Below are 24,144 nucleotides of genomic sequence, written 5' to 3' on the forward strand. Positions count from 1 at the left end.
CCAGAAGCCAGGACAGCAAGAGGCTATCCCAGAAGCCAGATCCATCTTGCTGTTCTGGCTTCTGGGATTCAGAATATTTTTTTTCTTGTTTTCCTCCTTCCCAAACTGGGTGCGTCTTATGGTCTGGTGCGTCTTATAGAGTGAAAAATACGGTATGTAAGGCAAAGGTAAAGGACCCCTGGCGACTATGGGGTGCGGCGCTCATCTCACTTTCAGGCTGAGGGAGCTGGTGTTTGTCCACAGACATCTTTGCGGGTCATGTGGCCAGCATGACTAAACCACTTCTGGAGCAAGGGAACACTGTGATAGAAACCAGAGCGCACGGAAACACCGTTTACCTTCCTGTCGCAGCAATACCTATTTATCTACTTGCACTGGCGTGCTTTTGATCGGCTAGGTTGGCAGGAGCTGGGACAGAGCAATGGGAGCTCACCGTGTCATGCAGATTCGAACCACCAACCTTCTGATTGGCAAGACCAAGAGGCTCAGTGGTTTAGACCACAGTGCCACCCGCATTATGCACCAATATCGGTAAGAGTAGTACTAGGTGTTATAACTGCAAGAATATTGGTTTATGTTCTAAAACATCACATTAGGTCATCTAGTTGGTGCCAGAGGCTTCACCACCACCACCAAATTTCTCTGTTCCTTATATCACAGATATATTCCAGCTCAGAACTCCACTGCAAAAATATATTCAGAAATAGATGCCCCTCCCACAGTTTGTCATATACAAAGTGATGTGGCATCCCCATATTTGGGGACACAGTTGAATATACGATCACAACTGTTAAAAAGCTTTTTCCATTCCTCGCTGCAGTGTTTCCATCTAATTGCTACGTGACCTTGCATCTACCGACAGCATCGCCTGAGAAATTTAGAACCCAAACTATGAAGAACTCTGACAAACCAGTCTGGAATGAGACATTCTATTTTAGAATCCAAACTGAGATCAAGGTAAGGTAAGATATTCAACTTGCCACCACTTGTTTGGAAAACCTTCTGGGCAGATAAAGACATAAAACATTATTGCAATAAGATAAAATAAATGGCTTTTCCAAACAAGTCTGATTTAGGAACTGTAATGGTTCTAGGGGTTGCTTGTGTGTAAATCAACGCCACCCTTGGCTGGTTGCCTGAATGAATCCTTTCTGTCTGGACAGCCACTCGCCCGTGGCTGTCTCAATCGCTGGCAGAATCCGTTAGTGGGCGTTTCTTGAACTTCTTCCAGCAAAGAAGCTCTTTGACGCCTAGTCTCCGCCTACTTTCTCTGCGCGGAAGCCTTCTGCGCAGGGAGGGTGTGGGCATCGGAGGACCTGTGCTCTCCCCACTGGTTCCCGGCGAGGAGTCTTGGAGCCACCTCGCCGATTCCCCCATCTGCCCCCCTTCTCCACTGGTGTTATGCTGATTTCCTTCCCCAGAAGGTGCTGCTTCTCTCCCTCCAGGGACGCTCTCCGGAATCCCTCTGGAGCCCTCCCTCTCCCTCTGGCTCTGATGGCAGTTCCCTGACAGGAACGTTCAGGAAAAATGAAGTTGTTGCCTCTAATGCAGGGGTGCTTGTGTGACAAAAATGCCTGTGTGCAGGTAGTTTTGTGCTTAGCTTGTGCTTAGGGCCAAGCAAGGTAAATCACATTTCACATGCAGTGCTTAAAAGTACTATTAGCATCGGCTGAGGGCAGGCCTGATAATTACTGGGATCCGAGCAGGAATGGTGGTCAAGTGGTGCCCATGTGCTCTACTTTACAGAGGATTATTTTGAAGCGGTCTTTTCTTTTAAGGAAGAAAAAGATAAAGGAGACTAAGAAAAGGGAGCATCAGGGGCCTTGAAGTTGCAAACACCTGGGCAGCAGACTAAGTAGCCACACAGCTCACCTGCTCTCAAGTCTTCCCCACTAGGGTAGCATGTACTGTTTTTAAAATTTAAATTATAGTAATTATATATAAATTTGCAACTATACATATGAATCACCACATGCAAAAATTATGGAAGTCAGTGTCCTCTTTTGCCTTCTTTTTTGGTGGTATTATTATTATTTATTGAATTTATATACCACCCTATACCTGGAGGTCTCAGGGTGGTTCACAGAATAAAATCAAAATATAAAACCACAAAGTAAATAGTCAAAATAACAACAGCAACCCAATACCCCCCACAAATCAACCAAAGGCCTGGTTAAAAAGCAACGTTTTTGCCTGATGCCTAAAGGTGTATAATGAAGATGCCAGGTGAATTTCCCTGGGGAGAGCATTGCAGAGATGGGGAGCCATGGCAGAGAAGGCCTGTTCTTGTGTTGCCACCCTCTGGACCTCTTGAGGAAAAGGCACACGAAGATGATCTCAGGGTCTTGGTAGGTTTATATGGAAAGAGGCCGTTCTTGAGGTATTGTGGCCCTGAGCCATTTAAGGCTTTATAGGTCAAAACCAGCACTTTGAATTGGGCCCATAAACTAACCAGTAGCCAGTCCAATCAGGATTGGTGTAATATGCTCAAACTGTCTTGCTCCAGTGAGCAACCTGGCCGCTGAATTCTGCACTAGCCGAAGTTTCCGAACCGTCTTCAGAGGCAGCCCTATGTATAATGCATTGCAGTAATCTAACCTTGAGGTTACCAGAGCATAAACAACAGTAGTTAGGCTATCCCTATCCAGATAGAGGCATAGCTGGGCCACCAGCCAAAGCTGATAGAAGGCACTCCAGGTCACTGAGGCCACCTGAGCCTCGAGCGACAGCAAAGGATCCAGGAATACCCCCAAGCTACAAGCCTGTTCCTTCAGAGGAAGTGTAACCGCATCAAGAGCAGGCAATCTCCCACTCATCTGGTCTAGGGAACTAACAGTGTCTCAGTCTTATCTGGACTGAGTACATTTTGGACAATGCATAAGTGGCCACCCTAAATGGAGGAAGGGGGGATTAAACCGCCCCCCCCCCAGGGAGAAATAGCTTCCCTGAAACAAAACTAAATCTGCCCTCCCCAGTCATTAGACATTTTGGTCCCAAGTGTCATAAGAATGCCCTCAGCTGGTATGTGCAAGTCATAATACATACCAACTTGTAGTGAATCTACCAATAGAGCAGTTTACTTCAACCCTCATTTAATGGGAAGGCGGAGATTAGTTTTGTCATCAACAAAGATGCTAAATTCATAGCACTCTCCCACCAGCTAATAATGCTCGCCCCATAATTACTTTCAATTCATATGGAAGCTTTCCCACTAAAGCTAACCTCCAGGCTTGCCTATACCTGTAATCCAACTCTTTAAATCCTCCCAGAATCTGGTAACAGTTAGGTGTGGCAGCCGTTTGTACACATTCAGAGATTCTGCAGTGGATACGCATCTTCTATCTCTCAGAAGATCTGTTGCTCAGTGGTGGAGCATCTCCCTTTCATGCTCAGTGTCCCAGGTTGAGTCTCCACATCGGTCTGTAGAACAAGGAAAGACTCCCTGGCTGGAACCCTGCTGAGCTGCTGTCAATCAGTGTAGCTGGCACAGGGATAGATGGCCCAATGTTCTGATTCAATATAAGGTGGCTTCCTGTGTTCCTGTGAATCAGTAGATGTCCCCCTTTTTCTCTCCATGCAGCAGGATCCATCTTGGTTTGTGTGTGTGGAGCAGTTCTCCAACATATTCACCAGCCACTTTGCCTGCGGCAAAAGAATAGCTATGTCAGGTGATTCTGTGTTTGGCATTCTGCAGAGTCAAGGCTTGTTATATGCTTATGGTACGTTGCATTTTAGAGTGTCAGAATGTCACTGTTGCAGAAAATGAGGCAAGGGGTAGAGTTTATACCTTTTAGTTGGAAGTGGATGGGGTGTGTGTGTGTGATATGCAATACAGGGAAAAAATGCTCATGTTAGAGATATTGTTTTACCTTTGATGTTTAGCTTAGACCACGCATGCACATACCTTTCTAAAGCCAATATTGGTATTCCAGCAGTCCAAATTCAGTTTGGTGTATAGTGCAACTTCTGCTGCATGGGGCTTCCTTTTAAAAAGGGCTTGGAAACTTCAGTTGATGCTGCTGGTTTTGACTGCTGCCAGTTTTTCAGATTACAGTGGTACCTCGGGTTACAGATGTTTCAGGTTACAGACACTTCAGGTTACAGACACTTCAGGTTACAGACTCCACTAACCCAGAAATAGTACCTCAGGTTAAGAACTTTGCTTCAGGATGAGAACAGAAATCGTGCTCCGGCGGAAGCGGGAGGCCCCATTAGCTAAAGTGGTGCTTCAGGTTAAGAACAGTTTCAGGTTAAGAACGGACCTCCGGAACGAATTAAGTTCTTAACCCGAGGTATCACTGTAATGCTGTTCCAGTAGCTCCCTGTCTGTGTCCAAGACCAAATCAAAGCCCTGATTACAGTACTTATGCTTTTAGAAGTCTTAAATGGTTTGGGGCCAGGAATTCACCACCACCTGTGACGCTACCTGATCTCTCAGGCCTTTGATGCAGGCTCTTCTCAGGGTTCCACAACCAGCAGAGTCTGATTGGTGAGCATATGGCGTTGCTCATTGACCTGGTGCTTTCCAGGTATTTTTGACCACAACTCCTTTCAGCCCCAGGAAGCACAGCCATATAATGTTCAAGCTGATGGGAGTTGCAGTCCAAAACATTTGGAGAGTACCAGCTTTGGCTTTCCTGCCGAGACTGTGGAGCTCTCTAGCATGGGGAATGAATTTTCTGACTTCCCTAATGGCGTTTAGATTTCCAATGAAAACTGGTGTTCTGTATATCTTTGGCATTAATGATGATTGAATTTCTCCCTCCTTTTTAATGCTGGTTCTGTTCTTATTGTTATATCTACACTTGTATTTCTTACCAAATTCAGATTATTATTATTTTAATTTTTTGTTTTTTAAACAACATACTAGCTGCCTTAGTGGTCCCTAAATATGTAAATATATGACATACGTAAGTACTTTCAGATGTTGATTGATGTATGGATGTTGGGGGGCAGGGTCGCCATGTGTGATTTGGGATGGAAGGGTGCATCAATTTTGGTTCTCTCACTTTGGAAAAATGATAATCTAAAATTCAGTTTTCCACATTTTGAAGCAATTTGCAAACTTTTGTTTAAAAAATACTCATGAAAATTCATCAGCATTTTAGTGCCAATTTCTTCCATTAAGCACAGCTTTATATGCTGTTTTTACTAATGTACATATTTTTTGCAAGCAATTTCCTCTAATATAATGCATTCTTGTCAGTTATCTTCACCCGATATTCATTTTCATACACACTTCCCCCTAATATATGCATTTTTGCAAACATTGATTGGTTGGCAAACTATGGTAAAATTCAGGTGAGTGCAAATTTCAAAGGATAGCTGTGTTTGGGTTTGAATATTGTTTCGAAATGTGCTAATTTGGTAGATTCTGTTTTAAAGGACACCTGAATTTCTACTCTATCCCTATACAATTCTAACTTTCCTTCTCTTCTGTTCCTAGAATATATTACAGCTGGAGGTCTGTAGTGCCAATCTAACCGACAAAGATGATGTACTTTTTGTTATCTTTTTCGATTTGGAAAAAGTCCGGCCTGGCACAACAGCTCTTGAGCTATTTTCCTTAAAACCAGAGGTGAGGACAAAAAGTTAATGTATTGTCTACGCATTTACGAAACTAACTAACTAACTAACTAACTAACTAACTAACTAACTAACATGCAGAGAACTGAAAAACCATGGAATAGCTAACAAGAAGAGCAGACAGGTGAGGACGTCTTGGGTGTCCCATGGCTCACTCCCAGGTCTTGGCTGACTGCTTGAGAATCACTTCCTTAGAGAATTACTTAACTGGGTTTTGTCCAAGTAAAAACGGAAGTGAATTTGGAAGTTCTTTCTCAGGCAGTTGCAGAAATGTTGAGGGAACCCAAACAACTTTAGGTAACACTAGCAGTAATATATAATATGATGTGGATGTTCTTTTCCCTTGCTTCAGAACAGCTGTGCAGAGCTACTAAATTCACTAGGGAGTGACACCTCATCCCTTTCATCTGCCCGATTTCCCCAGTCTAAATTCTTCCCCCACCTCCAATGCCTGGATTCCAGGTGTGCTTAGTTAGATTTTGCCAGATTGCAGGGTTTGGGAGTGCAGTGACAAGTGTCAATTATGTCCTTAATGACTGAGATTACTGCACTGAGTAGATAAATGAGCATTAGTAATTGTTTTTTGTGTTATCAGAAAGAAGATTGTCCTCATGCTTATGAATCTCTGGAAGTGGAATTCAAGTTGGCAGAAACGTAAGTGGTTTGTTAGATGCAAGAAAAGGATTCTAAAAATAGTATATTTTTGGAAATTCCTACTTTTCTTTTGTTATCTAGTGTGTTTCTGCTAATCTCGTGGTTTTAATATGTCTCCACCACTATTCCTTCTTTCTGTTTTGTCTACATTTGAATCTTAATATTCTGGTTTTGTTTATGCTGCCATATTTGGGTAGTACTATATTATATTGAGAATAATGAACTACCTTTCTTTCTTTATGTCTGTATCATTAATGACAATACATAAAAAATAGGAAAGGTATATCCTTGCATTTTTGTGTAATTGGTGAAATATAGTGTCAAGATACCACCTCAGATGAACCAATGGTCTCCTTTGCTATAGCAGCATCTTTAACCAATATGGCCTTTTCAGTACTCCACCTGATTTGTGGAATGCCTCTCCCTATTGCTCTTTTTATGTATTGCATTAAATCAACTACTTTGAATTTGCCCCATAAAAAAATAAATGCAAGTTACTAAATAAATAGCAATTCTCCCCAACTTCTCCATATTATAGTACAAGAGGACTTTGTGATTTGCCTGACTATTTCATTTCTGGTTTGTAGGGTAGGATTCCATCAGCTATGTGGTCAGACTTCCATGTACAGTGGTACCTCAGTTTTCGAATGTCTCCGTTGACGAACATTTCAGTTTTTGAATGCCATAAACCCAGAAGTAACTGCTTTGGTTTTCAAACATGACTTGGAAGTCGAACATGCCACACAGCTTCTGCTGAGTGCAAGATCCTGAGACCTAGCTATTGAGTTTTTGGTTTTCGGATTACGTTCGAAAACTGAGGTACCACTGTATTAAGTACCTTGAAAACTATTGCTCTTTGTCAGTCATTTCCAAAATGTTACTTTATTAAATATCAACGACTTTACCAGGCTCAGATTTAATCACCCCTTTCCTTCCTCTCTACCTTCCAGTTCAGGACCTCTCGAGCAACTGATTTCCAATGGTGTTTTAGTGGTAAGATTTCTTTGTATTGAAAGTTATCTTGATTCATAATTATTTATTCAATCCTGTTGGAGATGCTAACTCTTTAGGAAGGATGACACTCTTGGTAATATCTAATTCCTTCAGAATTATGCAAGCAATTGAGAGTACATCTTTCTATAATAGTAAGCTGATCTCTGATTTTAAAATATTTATATGGCTTTTATTGTGTGGTTTTATGTACAACTGTTGTAAACTGCTCTGATACTTTTTTATAAGTATTTTAAGCAGTATATAAATATTTTTATTAAAGGGATGGGTGGATGAACAAATGAAGTCATATTCAGGGTAGACACACTGAAGGCTCCTCCAGGTGACCTATTTATTGAGTATTCATTGCAATTTCCTTGCACAAGGCTTACATAAAGATTAGACCATGCCTGGTTATTATTGAGCTTTTGTTTTGATTTGTTTATGTGAGATTAAATGATAAAGAATATTCGTCCTTATTTGCTGCATGGTGTTCATATGTCTCCCTGTTAATAACCCCCCCCCCCCGGTTACTTTCCTAACCACAAAAAGCATTTTCTTTTTAAATAAAAAAGTGGATTTGTCATGCTAGGGCAATAGAGTGCTTCAGCCTACATTTCCAGTGTGTGTTGGAACCCCTCCTGCAAAATACTGAAAGTCTAGAGGGGACAAGCAGTGGGCATAAATTACTTGTCCATTGATTTCAGTGGATCTTTTCTGAATATGACCAACACTGAATATCACCTTCTGGGATTCTACGAAGTGCTAGCAAATAGAGAGAGAGAGAAATTAGAGAATGGCGAGAATGGTGCAATTAAATAACTGGCAATCATATTCCTTAAACAAATTGCTTGGAAGAAATAAACAAATGGCTTTGATTGTAGAAATACTTTGTATTTTCCTCCAAGCATTCAGATATGCAGGCATCAACATTATTACTCTGTGCCCTTGTTTTCATAGGCTCGTGAACTTTCCATCTTGGAAGTAAAGGTGAAGAAAGAAGAGAATGAGAAGCTTTTGAAAGGTTGGACTCTCTCTCTTAGGCATGTAGCCAGCTAGTGTTTTACCACTAATTATTAAATATAGTTTACTAGGGCTGCAACATTTAATTGACTGTATTATTTTTTTACTGATGTTGAGATGGTAATTTTAACTGATGTAAGCTGTAAGTTTATTTTGAAGATAAATACGGCAGAAGGCAGATGCTATCTTAGAAGAGTAGTAGCTATAAATATTCAACTACTTTAAAGTATTTCTAAGTACTTATATTAAAAAATAATAAACCTGCTGCCTAATTGGCGACTGTCTAATGAATGTTGCCTTTTAGTCAGTTAAATAGCTTCTTAATCCATTAATCACACTGGAGGGAATTCCTCTTCTAAGACTGCAGCTGTGACTCATTAAAATTGCCATATGTATGCTTTTCTTTTCAAAATTATTGTTTTAGTTTTATGCAAACTCATGTAATTGATGAAATCTAAATTTATGAATTGGCTGAGATCTCTTTAACTAAGTTTAGGGTACCAACTTGCTTCTCTCTAAGTTGTGGGCTCCAGCTCCCATCAGCATCAGCCATCATGGGCAAAGGTCAGGGATGATCACTGTAGTCCAGCAATCCCTGAATTAACTGACAGGCCTACTTTTTCTATCTACCGTACTTTACATAATTTTCACAAGAGAAATAGCAAAAAACACACACAAAAACACCCCTAAGTAGTTCAAGTTTAGAGATGCAATGAATTGTCTCCTCAATATCCTCCTCTGATTCTATCTGCAAATTTTGATGTTGAATGCTTGCCTCATATTTTCTGAAGATTCAGATATCTGCATAAAAGGTGGAGCTAAAATATGGGTTTCTAAACTCGTGTTTCTTGAGGGGTAGGATTTGTAAGAGAGAACTGACAAGAGGTGGATGCTTAGTAAGCATTATTTCCAGAGGGGTAGCCATATTAGTATCTTACAAAAGAAAAAAAAAAGAGAAAAGAAACAAAGAGTATTATGATACCCTAAAAACTAACAAATGCATTATGGCATCATAAATTGTATATAATACAATAGGTTGATAAATGTATCAAGATATTCACTTCTCCAAACTTTGCAGTGTGGTTCTCTACCCATTTAATATGTAAAGAAATGTATATGCAGGGGTTAAGTGTGAATAAAAATGCATATATTCCTGGGAATAACATACCAAATGCATTTTATTAGGGAAAATTGCTCTTCAGAAATGTGTATATTAGGCAAAATTGCACACAAACACACATATATATTAGGAGAAATTTGCACTACTACATCACTGATGTGAAATGCTAACAAATCTGAAGTGCTCAAGTTGTGAGGTAAAAATGAGATTTTAAATTTAATATTCAGATCATGTGTGGTGACTGTTACATTTTTGGTAGATTTTGAATATTTGCTTGAATTTTAAGCCAGGCCAATTTAATTTTCTTAATAGGCAAAGTATGAAGTTTAGCAGACCAAAATAAAGATAACTCGTTATCAGTGGATGTTACTCATATTGAATATGTATAGTTTATGTATAATATATCTGGAATACAGCAAGGCTTTTGATGTAGCCTCACTAAGCTTAGATGAAAGTTTCATACAAGTATGCAGTTAGCTGATCTCACACATGCAAAGGAACAGTAATATATACATAGAGAAAAAGAGAGAGCTACACATCAGGATTGTATAGAACTATGCTAAACAGAATTTAACTGGTTAATTAAAAACTGTCTGTGAACAAAAATGTGTAACTTATGATTAAAGTATTAATTTTTTTAGCCAAGAAAAATGTTGTGCTTACCATGCGAGAGTCTTATGAAGGGACACAGAAGACATCCGAAGATGTAGATTCCTTCTGCTTTCATTGCATAAAGAGCTGGGGGCCAGTGCTGAAAGCCAACATTCAGGTAAAAGCCACTGTCTTTTATCCTGTACCCACAGGTAGTATTAGAAAAGTACAAGGAGTACTCAGCAATTACAGGAGCATATGCGTGAGGCTAAAGAATCCTGAAATGTTGTGCAGTGGTACCTCCGGTTGCGAACATAATCTGTTCCAGAGGTCTGTTCGTAACCGGAAACTGCTCGTAACATGAGGTGCGCTTTAGCTAATGGCACCCCACCCCCTCCTGCTACCGCGCCACCCGCATGCAATTTCCGCTCGCATCCCGGGGCAAAGTTCGCAACAAGGGGCATCTGCTTCCGGGTTAGTGGAGCTCATAACCTGAAGGATTCGTAAGGAGGGCGGTATGTAATGAGGTTCCAGTGTACTGAAATAAATATTTCTGCCAGCAGAAGAATTTCTACTCGTGCAATGGAACTTTTCCTCCCTCTCCTCCCCGCCATGTGCCCCCTAAATCTGTTTTCGGCCTTCCCCCAACCCTCTGGAGCAGATTTTAGGTGTGTGTGCCATGCATGGGGGACAGGAGATGAGGGGAAGTTCCATTGCACTAGCAATAATTCTTGTGCTGTTGGTACAGTTGAATACTATCCATAGTTCCTGAAAATCCAAAATGTATTGATGTTGAGATCTCTAGTTATTCTCCTTGTTACATGTCTAACTAGCAAACCTGTTCTAATTGGCACAATAGCCAAAGAATGATAAAGTGCTCTGCTTTGATCTAGTAGTTCAACCGATTATGAAAGTCAAATAGGATAGTTAAATCAAATAAATACATTTGTAATAGTTTGTGCTATATTGAAAAGCGCTTCATCATGATTCAGTAATGGTCTTACTTTTGACTTTGTCAAAACCATTGTTGAGGATATTTTAGTGAACAATAAGAGTACAGTTTGGACGCGGGTGGCGCTGTGGGTAAAAGCCTCAGCACCTAGGGCTTGCCGATCAAAAGGTCGGCGGTTTCCCCGCGGCGGGGTGCGCTCCCGTTGTTCGGTCCCAGCGCCTGCCAACCTAGCAGTTCGAAAGCACCCCCGGGTTCAAGTAGATAAATAGGGACCGCTTACTAGCAGGAAGGTAAACGGCGTTTCCGTGTGCGGCTCTGGCTCGCCAGAGCAGCAATGTCACGCTGGCCACATGACCCGGAAGTGTCTCCGGACAGCGCTGCCCCCCGGCCTCTTGAGTGAGATGGGTGCACAACCCTAGAGTCTGTCAAGACTGGCCCATACGGGCAGGGGTACCTTTACCTTTACCTTTACCTTAAGAGTACAGTATGAAGGGAAATCCAGGACAATGCCTCTGGTTCAAAGAGATGGCTGCTCAGCTCTCTTTAGGCTGGATGCTAATCCTAAGGTGGTCCTTGTATTAACACATAGCTTCCCTTCACTCATTCTAAGGCCCATTTTGTGGCTGAGAGGCAGGTTAAACATGACATGAAATCAGTGTATGCTTCTTATCTGAGATCTTCATTTTTCAATGTAGTTTCTACGTCTGGTACCTTTGGGTAAAAACTATACAGTATGTTTTCCTTTCTTCCCCAGAGTATTTCATGTGAGGAGAAGAACGATTCAGGCCACGCTTTAATTCTGCCTTTGAAATTGCTTCCAGTGGGACAACAAGTCAAAGTAACTCTACCTGTGCTAGAGGCAAGTGTTGCTTCGGTTTAAGAAGAGCTCTTCGAAACAACCTTTCTATTCCTTTTTTAATGTGTTTCCATATCACTTTCCAAACTGTAAGAAGACATCTTCATTTTTTTAAAAACTGTGATATGTTGCAGTAGGGTGATACTCTCATTTAGACAAGGGCAGCGCAAATGTCAGAGTGGTTGTATCTACTTTTGCTCATTTAGAATTAAACAATAAGCTGCCTTTGAGCACATGCTGAGCCTAGGAGTTTGTTTTTGTTATGTACTGAAGTTCTCACCCTGGGCCAGCAGGGGGATACTGTAGATAGTTATGCAAATACGGGATTGAAAGTGACGTTCAGTGATTGGATAGTTTTAGAAAGTTGTTACAGTAACGTTGTACTGGAGCTTTATATAAGCAGGCTGGCTGAACCCTTCAGTTCAGTTCTGCTCTGGCCTGTGAATAAACAAGAGCTGTTTGAAGAATCACTGTGTCGTCTGATATGTTCACCCACAACTTAACAGTTTTCAGTACCAGAAGTGGGTGGAACAAGGGATGGTTTAGCTGAACGCTTTCCACCCGTTTTCTGGCAGGTAGCAGTATGCCTATCTCCCTCTAGATCAGGGTTCAGTAACCTTTTTCAGCCATGGGCTGGTCCACCATCCCTCAGACCATGTAGTGGGCCGGACTATATTTTGGAAAAAAATATGAATGAATTCCTATGCCTCACAAATAACCTAGAAATGCATTTTAAATAAAAGCACACATTCTACTCATATAAAAACACCAGGCAGGCCCCACAAATAACCCAGAGATGCATTTTAATTAAAAGGACACATTCTACTCATGTAAAAAGACGCTGATTCCCGGACCGTCCGCGGGCCAGATTTAGGAGGCGATCTGGCCTCGAGGCCTTAGGTTGCCTACCCCTGCTCTAGATAGAGAGAAGCATAATGGAAGCTTTATTCTGGCTTCTAGATGTGACTGATGAGAAGAATTACTCCTAGTAGGAAGAAGGGACTAAGGAGACTCAACTTCCTGAATGGTAGGCAGAGCAGTGTATTTTGGCTTGCTCTTTTCTATGCATCAGTCTGATGACAGTATTGAGACAGAAGAGTTAAGTTACAAAAATGAAGTAAGAAACAAAAAAGATTTCACATTCCAGTGTTTTGACTCTTTGAAGACAGCCCTAGCATGTGAGTTTATTGGCTTCACATTCCTGCCAGAACAATCTCAAGAAAGACCAGCAATGCAGAAAATCATTTTCTGTGGTTGGTATCAGACTTCAAGAATAGGAAAAAAGGGCTGCTTCATAAGTTTGCATTCCCCACCGCCCCACAAGGAAGTTGCTGCCATGTAGTTTCAAGAAAACACAGAACCCAAAGCAAAGAAGAATCTGTCCATTTCAGTTTCTCATTTTTCCAATCTTAAATTCAGTTCTCCACATTCCCGCAGCATGAAAATTGATCAGCTACGTAGTGCAATTTTCTCTTTTAAGATACACAATTTTGTATATCATTTGACCTATGCACGCTTTTTTGAAAGCACATCTCTTTACTATAAAGCATATTTGTATGCTACATTTGCAAATGTGTGCATACTTTCCCCTGAAACATACATTATTTTGTACTGGTTCTTGTATTGGTCTGGGAAGTGTAAACTAGGTAGTTTCTCATTAAAATGCAAACGGACTTTGATTTCTCTCCCATCTTTAATTGTTTTTTATAATTGCTTTCATAAACAGACATAGGGCAATCACAGCTCCTTAGCACAGACAGCTGCAGTGATTCATTTGTGATCCGTTATCATGCACGATCAGGGCTTTTCCATTTTATTTGTCAGGTTGTGTTCTTTTCATACATATATTGTTTCATTTCAGGGTGGAGCTTTGGAGTTGTACCTCAAGGTAATTGACTGGTAAGATACTTGCTTTTTTCCCAAAGTGCTCTGGCCTGGCTACCTTGAGGACATGAGGAAGGGACGGGAGACAGTTTGCTTCTTTAATAAGCAGGCGTCTCTACAATTGTAGAACTGCTGTGTTTCAGCTAATGTCATGTCATGCCATGGCATTTCTTAATTGCACTGCATCATTTGAGTGTGATGTGCATTTGCATCTTCCCAGTTGCTTCTTGTATTAAAGTCGATTCCTTGCATTTGCATGCTGAATATCTCCCTCATCTTGCCACAAAACGATATTTGCTCAGGAGCACCAATATTTCTGATTTTTATTTAAAAAACTAAACAGAAGTAAAGCTCTTAAAAGAAACAGAAAGCACTACTTCTTTGTTGTTGCCATTTTTAAAATGGAGTATGTCCCACGGGAGTCCTTGTAGGGAATCTTCCCTCTGCCCCCCCCTTCCCTCTGCTAATGCTGCCCCTGCTTCCTTGAGGGTGGCTGGTCTGCTTCCCAAGAAGTCCCCCTCTGTGTAATGATGTATGTGGTTGTATTTTAGTTTACATTATGGTGGTGTTTGGGTGAATTTGTGCAAGAAGATAAAAATAAACAAAGCCCCACTTTTGTACCTCACAGTTAATTGCTTTATTATAAAGTTCATAAGACTTGCTTCTACCCACACTATATGTAGCTTTCTTCGCTGAAGCAGGGAGAAGTGCAGACCTGTGTCTGTACAAGTACACAATGGTTGTCAATACATCTGGTTTAGTACAGACATAAAGATTGAAAACCTTACAATGAGTGCACATGGGGCTGAGTGAGTGAGTGAGTGAGTGGGATCACATCTGCTGGCCTCATTTCTGTGTAACTTATAGAGCACAGCTGGATTTTATATTTTATATTTTTTTTAAATGGGGCATCAACCATTATATACTCCCTTTTCCCTGGACAGCAGCCCTACAAAGCACCTAATAGAACTTCATTTGAATGTCTGTGAATTCCTCTCATATCTTCCCTTCAGTGACTAAGCACAGACTTCATCCACAATTCAGCCAACCTTCTCCTCTCCTCCTTCTCCTCCCTCTTCCCTTCCTCCTCCACTGCCATTTTGTTTACCACAAAGCCTAATGAAGAGTTCTGGAGGACCTGAAAGCCTGCACAGTATTTTGTAACAAACATGTATTGCTGACCTACTAAAAGTATTCCCATAATTTGGACTTTGGAATTGTATTTAAAATTATGTATATCTATGTAATATTCTGCCCAATTTATCAGTTCATCTTTTTTTAAACGAATCAAACACTTCAGGCCTACAAATAATATGTGAAAAGTAGGTGGAGTTCCCATTTAAAGGTCATATTTATACCTGATGTGTGAAAAGAGGAGGCCACCAAGGCAACACAGCAATTCCATATAAATAATAACATGCCTTGAATGGGAGTCTTGTTTTTCTGGTTCAGAATTTGACTGATGAGTCTTAGTTGTTGATAGAAGCTTGTGTAATTGCAGCTACTGTAAAAATGACCTGTCATCTGCTCCACAGTGACATGGCTCTGTAACTCTGTTCCAGTCCACAGAATCTTGATGTGCGTTTGGGATATGAGCTTTGTGCTGATGAGCAGGACTTCCTTCGCAAAAGGAAGAAGATCGTTGCTGATGCCTTGAATAAGCTTGTTAATATGAGACGAGGACTGTTTGAGGACGAGGTGCGTCTTAGCATCCCATGATCTGTTTGGAAGATATCTGGTGACTCACATGGTTGGGATTGTTGTTTGCATGGATTTGTATTTGACATAGGACTACCTGTGAAGTGTGAAGGTTCATGTACTGTAAGGGAGGTCCTGAAAACTACAATTCTGATGTCACGCAAACTTCTTGTCTTGTGTGAATTCCCGTTAACTGTCTACTTCGCAACTTAAATAAATCCACAAATTCAGTGGGGGCCCTGTTCCATAACCTCTGCACTCGTATAGGATAGCACAGTTTTGCACATGCAAAGTGAGAGCCAAAATGAGAGATTTGAGACTGAATCCCACCTTAGCCGTGAGCAACCTTGTTCTTGGCCAATGTTCCACATTCCATCCTCTATAAAGTCAGGATTTGCCTCACAGGACAAATGAGATTAAGAGAGCAGGACATTCTATAATTTATTCTAGGGATCAAACAAAATAACCTTTAATTCACAGATCACTACCATACTGTATTTCATTGTTTTCCAACCAGTATTTTGTTCTGTATGGATGCTGGAAAGCCAAGATTTTGAAATTCTAATCTAATTATTGGTCACATTAAGCAGAGTCTTATAATGCAATCGTTCAGGTTTCTGAGGTCATCACTTATATTTTTGGTGATGCCATTGCTTATATATTTTTAACAGGTCCCCGTAATAGCTGTTATGGCAACAGGAGGTGGAGTCAGAGCCATGTCAGGATTCTATGGTCATCTCCTAGCACTCCAGAAACTCAACCTTTTGGATTGCATTTCATATATCACCACTGCTTCTGGGTCAACATGGTAAGGAGTTAGGAAAGTATGTCATATTTAATTATAATCCCAGCTGTACTGGGCACAATCCATTTAACATTCTACACTCTGAAGGTCAGTGGAACAAATATACACCTCAGCGGGATTTCCCATGACTAGTGTATTTTGGTTCACACTCCAATAAAATTTTGCGATGTGGGCCAATAGATACAAAATTAAGGAACCTGAGTTTCGATTCTCCTTCAGCCATAGTGGCACCTACAGCTGAGGGAGAGCCGGTGGGCGAACCGTTTCGGCAGCGGGAAGCCTGCATGTGCCAAAGCCACAGCATCTCTCACAGACGTTGAGTTCCGCACAGCATTTTGTCACCCCCCTCGGAGGTGACACCCGGGGCGGACCACACCCACTGCACCCACCGTGCTACACCTCTGGGGTAAGGTGAAGTGACCCTTTGCTGGACTTCATCAGCCTCTGCCACTATGGAAGTCCCCATGGCACCCAGGGGAGTAGGAAGTTCCTGTTAGTGCCAGTGCCCTGAAATGAAGACATTTTGAGGCCACAGAAAAATCCCTGTCAGGAAGGAAAAAGCTGGGGTATACTGTATTTGGTCCGAATGTAAGCAGCACCTGAATATAAGCCGCACCTTTAAAATTGGAGCGGGGGGGGGGGGGATAAAAAAATAAAAAAATACATGAATATAAGCCAGTCCATTCCTTGCTGCTCCTGGCTGCATACGGGGGGGGGGGGAGCCGTGTAGCGTTGCTAGCAGCCTTTCCCCTCTCTCCTTTCCCGGCCTTGGGGGGGGGGGGGAGAGGATGCGCGGGGCAGGCGGCGCTTTGCCACGCTCCAGGTACTGTTTGCCCCGCGCTCCTGGCTGCATACCGTAAGGTCATTAATATAAGCCACACTTTAACTTTTCACAGTCGGAATTTGGGGGCAAAGTGAGGCCAATACGGTAAATAAAATCATCATCATCATCATCATCCTTGTTCTGTAAATGCTGTTTTTTCTCCTCCCTTTCTTAGGACTATGACAGACTTGTACAGAAATACTGATTGGTCACATGAAAATTTGGAAGAAGCTATCAAAGTAGCTAAAAGCAGCATGTTGAAGAGCAAAATAGATATTATTTCCATCGATCGATTGAAGTATTATCACAAGGAGCTGGTTGAGAGGGTTAAAAGGGGGCACCTTCGATCTTTTACAGCTCTCTGGGCCCTTGTTCAAGAAGCTTTCTTACATGATAAAGTATGTATATTAAATGTTTTGTTATTCCTAAACTAGGGGCTCTGATGGATCTCTGTAGTCACAAGGGCTTACCTGTTGACAAATCCCTGCGCATGGAGGCAGTTTTTTCCCAGTCAAAGAAAACCATGAAAGACTCTCACACAGCTTTAGGTTACACTGTTTGCAAGAGCCATCTTTTCCCCTTTGACAATATTTTAGGTTTTGCAAGTGCTATTAACTTTGCATACCACAGAGCACTCCCTGAGTAGTGGTTTGAGCACTTTAATAATTTTTACCCAAGTATAAAATGTTCAGATATGGGACGCGGGTGGCGCTGTGGGTAAAACCTCAGTGCCCAGGACTTGCCGATCGTATGGTCGGCGGTTCAAATCCCCGCGACGGGGTGAGCTCCCGTCGTTCGGTCCCAGCTCCTGCCCACCTAGCAGTTCGAAAGCACGTCAAAGTGCAAGTAGATAAATAGGTACCGCTTTATAGCGGGAAGGTAAACGGCGTTTCCGTGTGCTGCGCTGGTGCTGGCTCGCCAGCTGCAGCTTCGTCACACTGGCCACGTGACCCGGAAGTGTCTTCGGACAGTGCCGGCTCACGGCCTCTAGAGCGAGATGAGCATGCAACCCTAGAGTCGGACACGACTGGAACCTAAAATGTTCAGCTAAAAAAAGAGCATTGAAAGCAGCATTTGAAAGGTAGTGCTTATATTTATGCTGACTTAATCAGCACAGGATTGAACCACAGATAAACTCAGAAGTAGGCGTCACTAAGTTCAATGGGACTTACTCCCAGTAAATGTGCATTGGATTGCTGCCTCCCATCATATCTGTACACAAGGAAATGGTGCAGAAGGAAAACCATTCTGAAACTAGTTCCTAGTTCCCCTAAAACATTTCTACAAGAAAAGAACAGAGTGAAACTCATAGAAAGATTGGCGGGCTAGGGGTTGTTTCTCTATTCATCTGAAACATGAAAATCATGTTCTTGGTTGGAGTGGGGAGGGAAATTTTAAGCCAAGCCAATTCCCATGCTACCCTAAACTCATCTGCTAAAGGCTAGCACCAAAGAAGGACCATCTAATTGTTGTGAAATGCCCTTGGCTCAATTTTTGGTGAGCCTGCAAGAGGCCAAGACTTATGGTACATAACAGCAACTAAGCATCTTTACTGTCATGTGCTATGAAGTAGACGGGGAGAGAAAGTTGTATTCCTTGGGGCATTTGAGCTTTCCCTATCTTATCAGTGAAGAAGTGGTGGTGGTGGTGTGTGTGTGTGTGTGTGTGTGTGTAGAAGACCTATAGTTCAGGGGTAGATCACATTATTTCCATGCAGCAACTGCTATACTCAGTCTTTGGCCTATCCAGTGAAAGGTGATAGTTAGGTGATTGGAAAATCCCTGGAGAGCTGTTGCAAGTTTGGATAGAGAACACTTGGACCAATGGTATGACTCCATAGAAGACAGATTCATATATGGTAGGAAGGGAATGGGCACACCTGCTATTTCTAGATCGGATTTTTCTTTTCGGGGGGCAGTGGGAAGCTCATTTTCCTATTCCAGCATTAACCTTTCACTCAGAAAAAATGGCCAGACAATGAGATTTAATAACTATCTAGACCTATTCATACCCTCTCCACCTGGCTGGGTTTCCCCTGCCACTCAGGGCAGCTTACAGCATATATACTTGCAGAGAGTAAAGTCAGTATTAGATTGCAGGGGCGGGAATCAATATGGTTTCATAATCATCCTTTTGATACTGGATGCTCATGAGATATGGGCTTCAATGTTGTTTTTTTCATTTACTTTGATATTAGTTTAATGACAGTAAACTCTCAGAACAGCGGCAGGCTTTGGATCAAGGCCAGAACCCTTTGCCTATCTACACAGCTGTAAATGTCAAAGACAAAGTCAGCACCTTTGATTTCAGAGGTAGGTGTTGTCATGCTAACCTCCCTGTTGTTGAATGGAATCCTTGATGCTGCTGCTGAATGCTTTGAGCATTTAAAGACAGAGAGAAATGTCATTTGGTTTTGCAGTTGAGTTGCTTCTATTTTGTAGGGGAATCCATTTCTTAGAGTAGACCTTCAGAAGGTCAAATTAAACAAGAGTCTCCTTAATTTGCAATTGGGAGTTTGGATTGCATTTTTCTTTCAGTTTAAAGCTTACAGTCATATCAAACTGGTATTTAGAGTCCTAATGTGAATAATATTTATACGTCTCTTCCTATTGGCTTCTAGGAGGTTCCTTTTCAATGGCTTTAACCCTGATTTGGAATAATCTGCTTTCTTTCCCTGAAAACCTGAGCCTGTTTCCATGTTAACTTCTTTAAAAATTGTAATGAAAACCAATGGTTCAAAATTTCAAATGGTGATATGTGAAATAAGAAGAAATTACCTTGTATCCCATGTTGACTTTTTTGTAGGTGGTGTTTTCTGTACCCATATTCCAGATGTTGCATAAAATTGTCAGTGTTTTGTCATCCAAAATCTTGCTTGAATGAGCTTAGGTGATTCCTTTGCACACCTTTTGTTGCTCTCTGCTAGTTGGCCTTTTGTTCTTTAAATACAGTGCAGGGTAAATTATTCTGTTTTTAATTTAGACCATCATTTACTACCCTAGTCAGACTTTACATTAAGATACAAAGATGGGACTCAATGGTTTGCTGTCTGATGATGCTAGTTCTTCCACCAAGAATGTCCACTGAGGATGTTTGCTTACTTCTTTTCTGCTTCTTTTTATGTTAGTGACCTAGCTATAAAGTTTAGAGGCATTTAACCTTCTGTACACCATTTTGTTTGCAGAATGGGTGGACTTCTCTCCTTATGAAGTAGGGTTCCAGAAATATGGTGTCAACATTCGTGCAGAAGATTTTGATAGTGAATTCTTCATGGGAAAGCTAGTGAAGAAGATCCCAGAATCCCGGATTTGTTATCTGGAAGGTGATCTGTTTATTCATAAGCTAAACTAGAAAACCTATCAGCCTTTTGACATCCTTGCACATCTCCTTTCTTCAATGTTATCAATGCTTCATGACAACCAAATGATGCCAGTGTACAAGCATATCTCTCATATTATTTTTAATAATGTTATGCCTCATTGATGACATATGATGTAGCTTATACAAGATTCTATCTCTGTGTAAAGAACAAACTCAGTTTCCCAAGACACCACACTCCTGTAATTGAGTGTGTCATGGTGTGATTATGCTCTTACTGCATTCCTTCCAGCTGTTGCTTAAAAGTATTGTTAGCAGTGCTAATAGAGGCAACTAATGTATGGAAGAAAGAACAACCAATTCCTTTCATGCTTTCATTGCAAACCAAAAATGCACAGTGTTAATTTTCCTTTGCCACTCACAAATTACTTTCAAGAGCAGCAGACTGACAAAATGGTTGAAAAAGTAATGATCTGAATCTACTTCCTGTGTTTCAGTGATAAAGCAACATTTGGCCTCTCTTGTGGTAGTGTGACTAATAACTTGGTGCTAAGGCAAATAATTTGCTTATTCATTGAGCATATAGACACTGATTCTCCTGATTCTGGTGGTTAACTTGGGCTAGTACAATGATTTTTCTGTGTGTTTGGATTTACAGGTATCTGGACTAACATCTTCTGTGTGAATCTTATGGATGGGTTGTATACTGCTTCAACGACAGAAGAATTTTGGGATCGATGGGCCAAAGACCTGGCCAAGAGTAAGAGCTTCAGTACTGACCTCTTTATTCTTGCTTGCACAGTTGTGGGTTGCATGCAGCTCCCCCAACGTGCTTATTCCCTTCTCAAATTTGTCACATAAATAATTAACTTAATGTTAAAATTAATGTTTAAAAATGTTTTTGACTGCTTCTATGGGCCACCCTCTGTGATGCCACAAGCCAGGTTGGTTCATAGGACAGAGGACACAAAACTTTGAAGTCTCGATTTGGCAGTCTTGCATCACATCCCAATTCCTCAATTCCTTCCCCTTCCCTTCCAGGGCAAAAACAGTGGCATCTAGGAGCCATGTTGACCATGGCTTCCATTCAACATAGCTCAAAGGCTAAGGTTCTGTCAGCACAAGGATCATCTGCTGGCTTCTGCTAGCACAACAATTTAATTGAATAAGGCTCTGCGAGTTTGAAGAGAAAACCATGAAACTGAGAGCGGAGGTTATAGTATAGCCTTGCTGGTAGGAACCCTGAACAGGAGTACCCCTATCAGGGGGATGAGGATACACTGCAACTTTTGGTTGTGAATCCCACTTACAAGCGTCAGTGATTGGCTTTTGTTTTCATTTTCCAAGAGTGTGCCAGTTGGATGATGCCTTTATCAATGGAACATGGTTGTGTGGAAAAATACCTGAAGTGTTATGTTCTGGAAAGGGAAGGGAAAGCTTCCAGAAATTAACTTCCTCAATATTTTATTTCAGGTGAAGAACATGAAGGATATTTCTCGATCTATAAGCCTCCAACTTGTGGGCCTGGAAAACTTGGTGAAATCTTTAATGATATTCTAACTGATCGTCCGTTAAAAGGGGAAACTCACAACTTCCTACAAAGTCTTGACTTTCATAAAGACTATTTGCAACAGAAAGAATTTCTTGAATGGCGAGGTAACGAATAACTACGGTTCCCTAAAAGGTTTTGGCCCTTCACAACTAGCTCAGTTTTCTACAGCCAGCAGAAAATTCATCAAGACCCTCAGCAATTTTCAACTGGTCCATGAGTTTGGGAACCACGGTCCTATGTAATTTTCATTTTATAGCAAGGGGAGTGCTCTTGTGCAACTCCTGCTCAGTTTGCTGGGTTTACCCAGTAGAAGCAAGGTGAATTATTATGAAAAGACAATGCAAATCTTACCAGTGATGGATGTTAATACCTGCTACCATGTTACTTTGACATAATCATCTTTCTCACGGTCATGCTGATAAGAAACCTTAAACCTTGTTTTTTTCAGATACTGTGTTTGATGCTTCTCCTAACAAGCTGACACCAGTGGACAAATCACTGTGCTTAATAGATATCGGCTTTTTTGTTAACACCAGTATTCCACCACTCCTTAAGCCAGAGAGGAATGTGGATGTCATCATCATAGTGAATTATGACGTTACTTCACCCTTCAAGGTAAGAAGAAATGAATTCTATATGGCTTTTCCATCCCAGTGTCTGTAGCAAGGTGGCATCCCAGGAAGCTTTGAGACGGTTGTGGAGAGGAACAATAGTTCAGCAGGTTCCATCCTTGGCGTTTCTGGTTAAGGATCAGGTTAAACCACAGAGCCTAGGACTTGCCAATCAGAAGGTTGGCGGTTCAAATCCCTGCGACGGGGTGAGCTCCTGTTGCTCGGTCCCTGCTCCTGCCAACCTAGCAGTTCGAAAGCACGTCAAAGTGCAAGTAGATAAATAGGTACCACTCCGGTGGGAAGGTAAATGGCGTTTCCGTGCGCTGCTCTGGTTCGCCAGAAGTGGCTCAGTCATGCTGGCCACATGACCCAGAAGCTGTCTGCAGACAAATGCCAGCTCCCTCAGCCAATAAAGCGAGATGAGCGCCGCAACCCCAGAGTTGGTCATGACTGGACCTAATGGTCAGGGGTCCCTTTACCTTTACCTAAAGGGGTAATGAGAACCCCAAAGAACTGTTGTCAGTCAGAGTATTAGGCAGGGTAGACAAATTATCGGATCTACTTTAAAGCAGTTTCAGTGCTTATAAGGGAAGCTGCCATGCTGACTCTGGATCTGAATATCCCACATACAAACTGGGGTGGGGGGTGGGGCTTGCTGAAGCAAACATGACACCTAAGAGAGGTGGAAGTAGATTTAATGAGAGTCATAAAATCAGCTTTTGGAACATGATGCAGGTATGTATGTAAGCGGTTTATAAGGACAAGTTAGTGGAGTCCCTTCCTTGCTAATGCAGGGAGTTATAGTGGTGTTTGGTATACTCACTCCATCTCTGAATCCACCTTGCTATTCAAGAATCAAGCGCCACAGTGGTGGTGCCTTTCCTACTGGCTCTGAAAAGAATTGTGTGGTCCCTGTAAAAAAGTCACCGGGCTGGGATTTAAAAGGCTGTTGTTATTGGGTGTTCTCTCTCTCGTTAACAGAAGTAATACACACACATAAAGCCTATTGGACACATTTGGTAACAACAACAACAACAACAACAACAACAACAACAACAACAATATTTGTACCCCACCCATCTGGCTGGGTTTCCCCAGGCACTCTGGGTGGCTTCCAACAGAACACTAAAAACAGAATAAAACTTCAAACATTAAAAACTTCTTTTCACTTTTAATTTTAAATTTATGAGATGGGTGTGATATAAATAAAGTAATCATAATAATATCATTTTTCTATAACAATTGCTGTCAAAGTATCTTAGAGAATAGAACAGTAGCCTGTATTTTGTATCAGGGGTATGTGTTTTGTATTCACACCCCACATTTCAGCCCTCTCTAGGTGGCCAATCATGGGTTAATTCAGTGTGCCGTACTATTGACTTGAATTCTGATAAACAGAAAGTGTTGATTTGTGTCTTCTCCAGCAAATACGTTTGACAGCCAAATACTGTGAAGAGCAAAGTATTCCTTTTCCAAAAGTTGACCTAACCGAAGAAGACTGGAAGAATCCCAGAGAGTGCTATGTGTTCTCAGATGAAGATAACCCACAAGCGCCAATTCTGATTTATTTCCCTCTAGTATGTGCCTCCTTCAAGGAGTACACGGCACCAGGTAAATTCAGCGTCCATTGCCTAATGCGTTTTTAATAGCAATCTCTAGTCTGAACTTCTCAGTCTCCCCC

The 24,144-nt window shown here is 41.5% G+C and overlaps 1 protein-coding gene across 1 annotated transcript in view; it reads left to right on the forward strand.

The window, feature by feature from the left end:
- The window catches only part of LOC114581922 (cytosolic phospholipase A2 beta-like), a 39,570-nt gene that overhangs the window by 11,582 nt on the left and 3,844 nt on the right, over positions 1-24,144 (forward strand). Inside the window, exons 3-19 of the mRNA XM_028702680.2 lie at positions 821-957; positions 5,447-5,578; positions 6,182-6,240; positions 7,191-7,233; positions 8,191-8,254; positions 10,015-10,142; positions 11,671-11,775; positions 13,634-13,671; positions 15,219-15,354; positions 16,026-16,162; positions 17,158-17,380; positions 19,180-19,294; positions 20,167-20,304; positions 20,959-21,060; positions 21,774-21,956; positions 22,301-22,467; positions 23,888-24,074. Coding sequence (XP_028558513.2) covers positions 821-957; positions 5,447-5,578; positions 6,182-6,240; positions 7,191-7,233; positions 8,191-8,254; positions 10,015-10,142; positions 11,671-11,775; positions 13,634-13,671; positions 15,219-15,354; positions 16,026-16,162; positions 17,158-17,380; positions 19,180-19,294; positions 20,167-20,304; positions 20,959-21,060; positions 21,774-21,956; positions 22,301-22,467; positions 23,888-24,074 — 2,094 coding nt within the window. The remainder of the gene's footprint in view (positions 1-820; positions 958-5,446; positions 5,579-6,181; positions 6,241-7,190; positions 7,234-8,190; positions 8,255-10,014; positions 10,143-11,670; positions 11,776-13,633; positions 13,672-15,218; positions 15,355-16,025; positions 16,163-17,157; positions 17,381-19,179; positions 19,295-20,166; positions 20,305-20,958; positions 21,061-21,773; positions 21,957-22,300; positions 22,468-23,887; positions 24,075-24,144) is intronic.

The sequence above is a fragment of the Podarcis muralis genome, chromosome 1 (genome assembly GCF_964188315.1).
Source record: "Podarcis muralis chromosome 1, rPodMur119.hap1.1, whole genome shotgun sequence".
NCBI lineage: Eukaryota > Metazoa > Chordata > Lepidosauria > Squamata > Lacertidae > Podarcis > Podarcis muralis.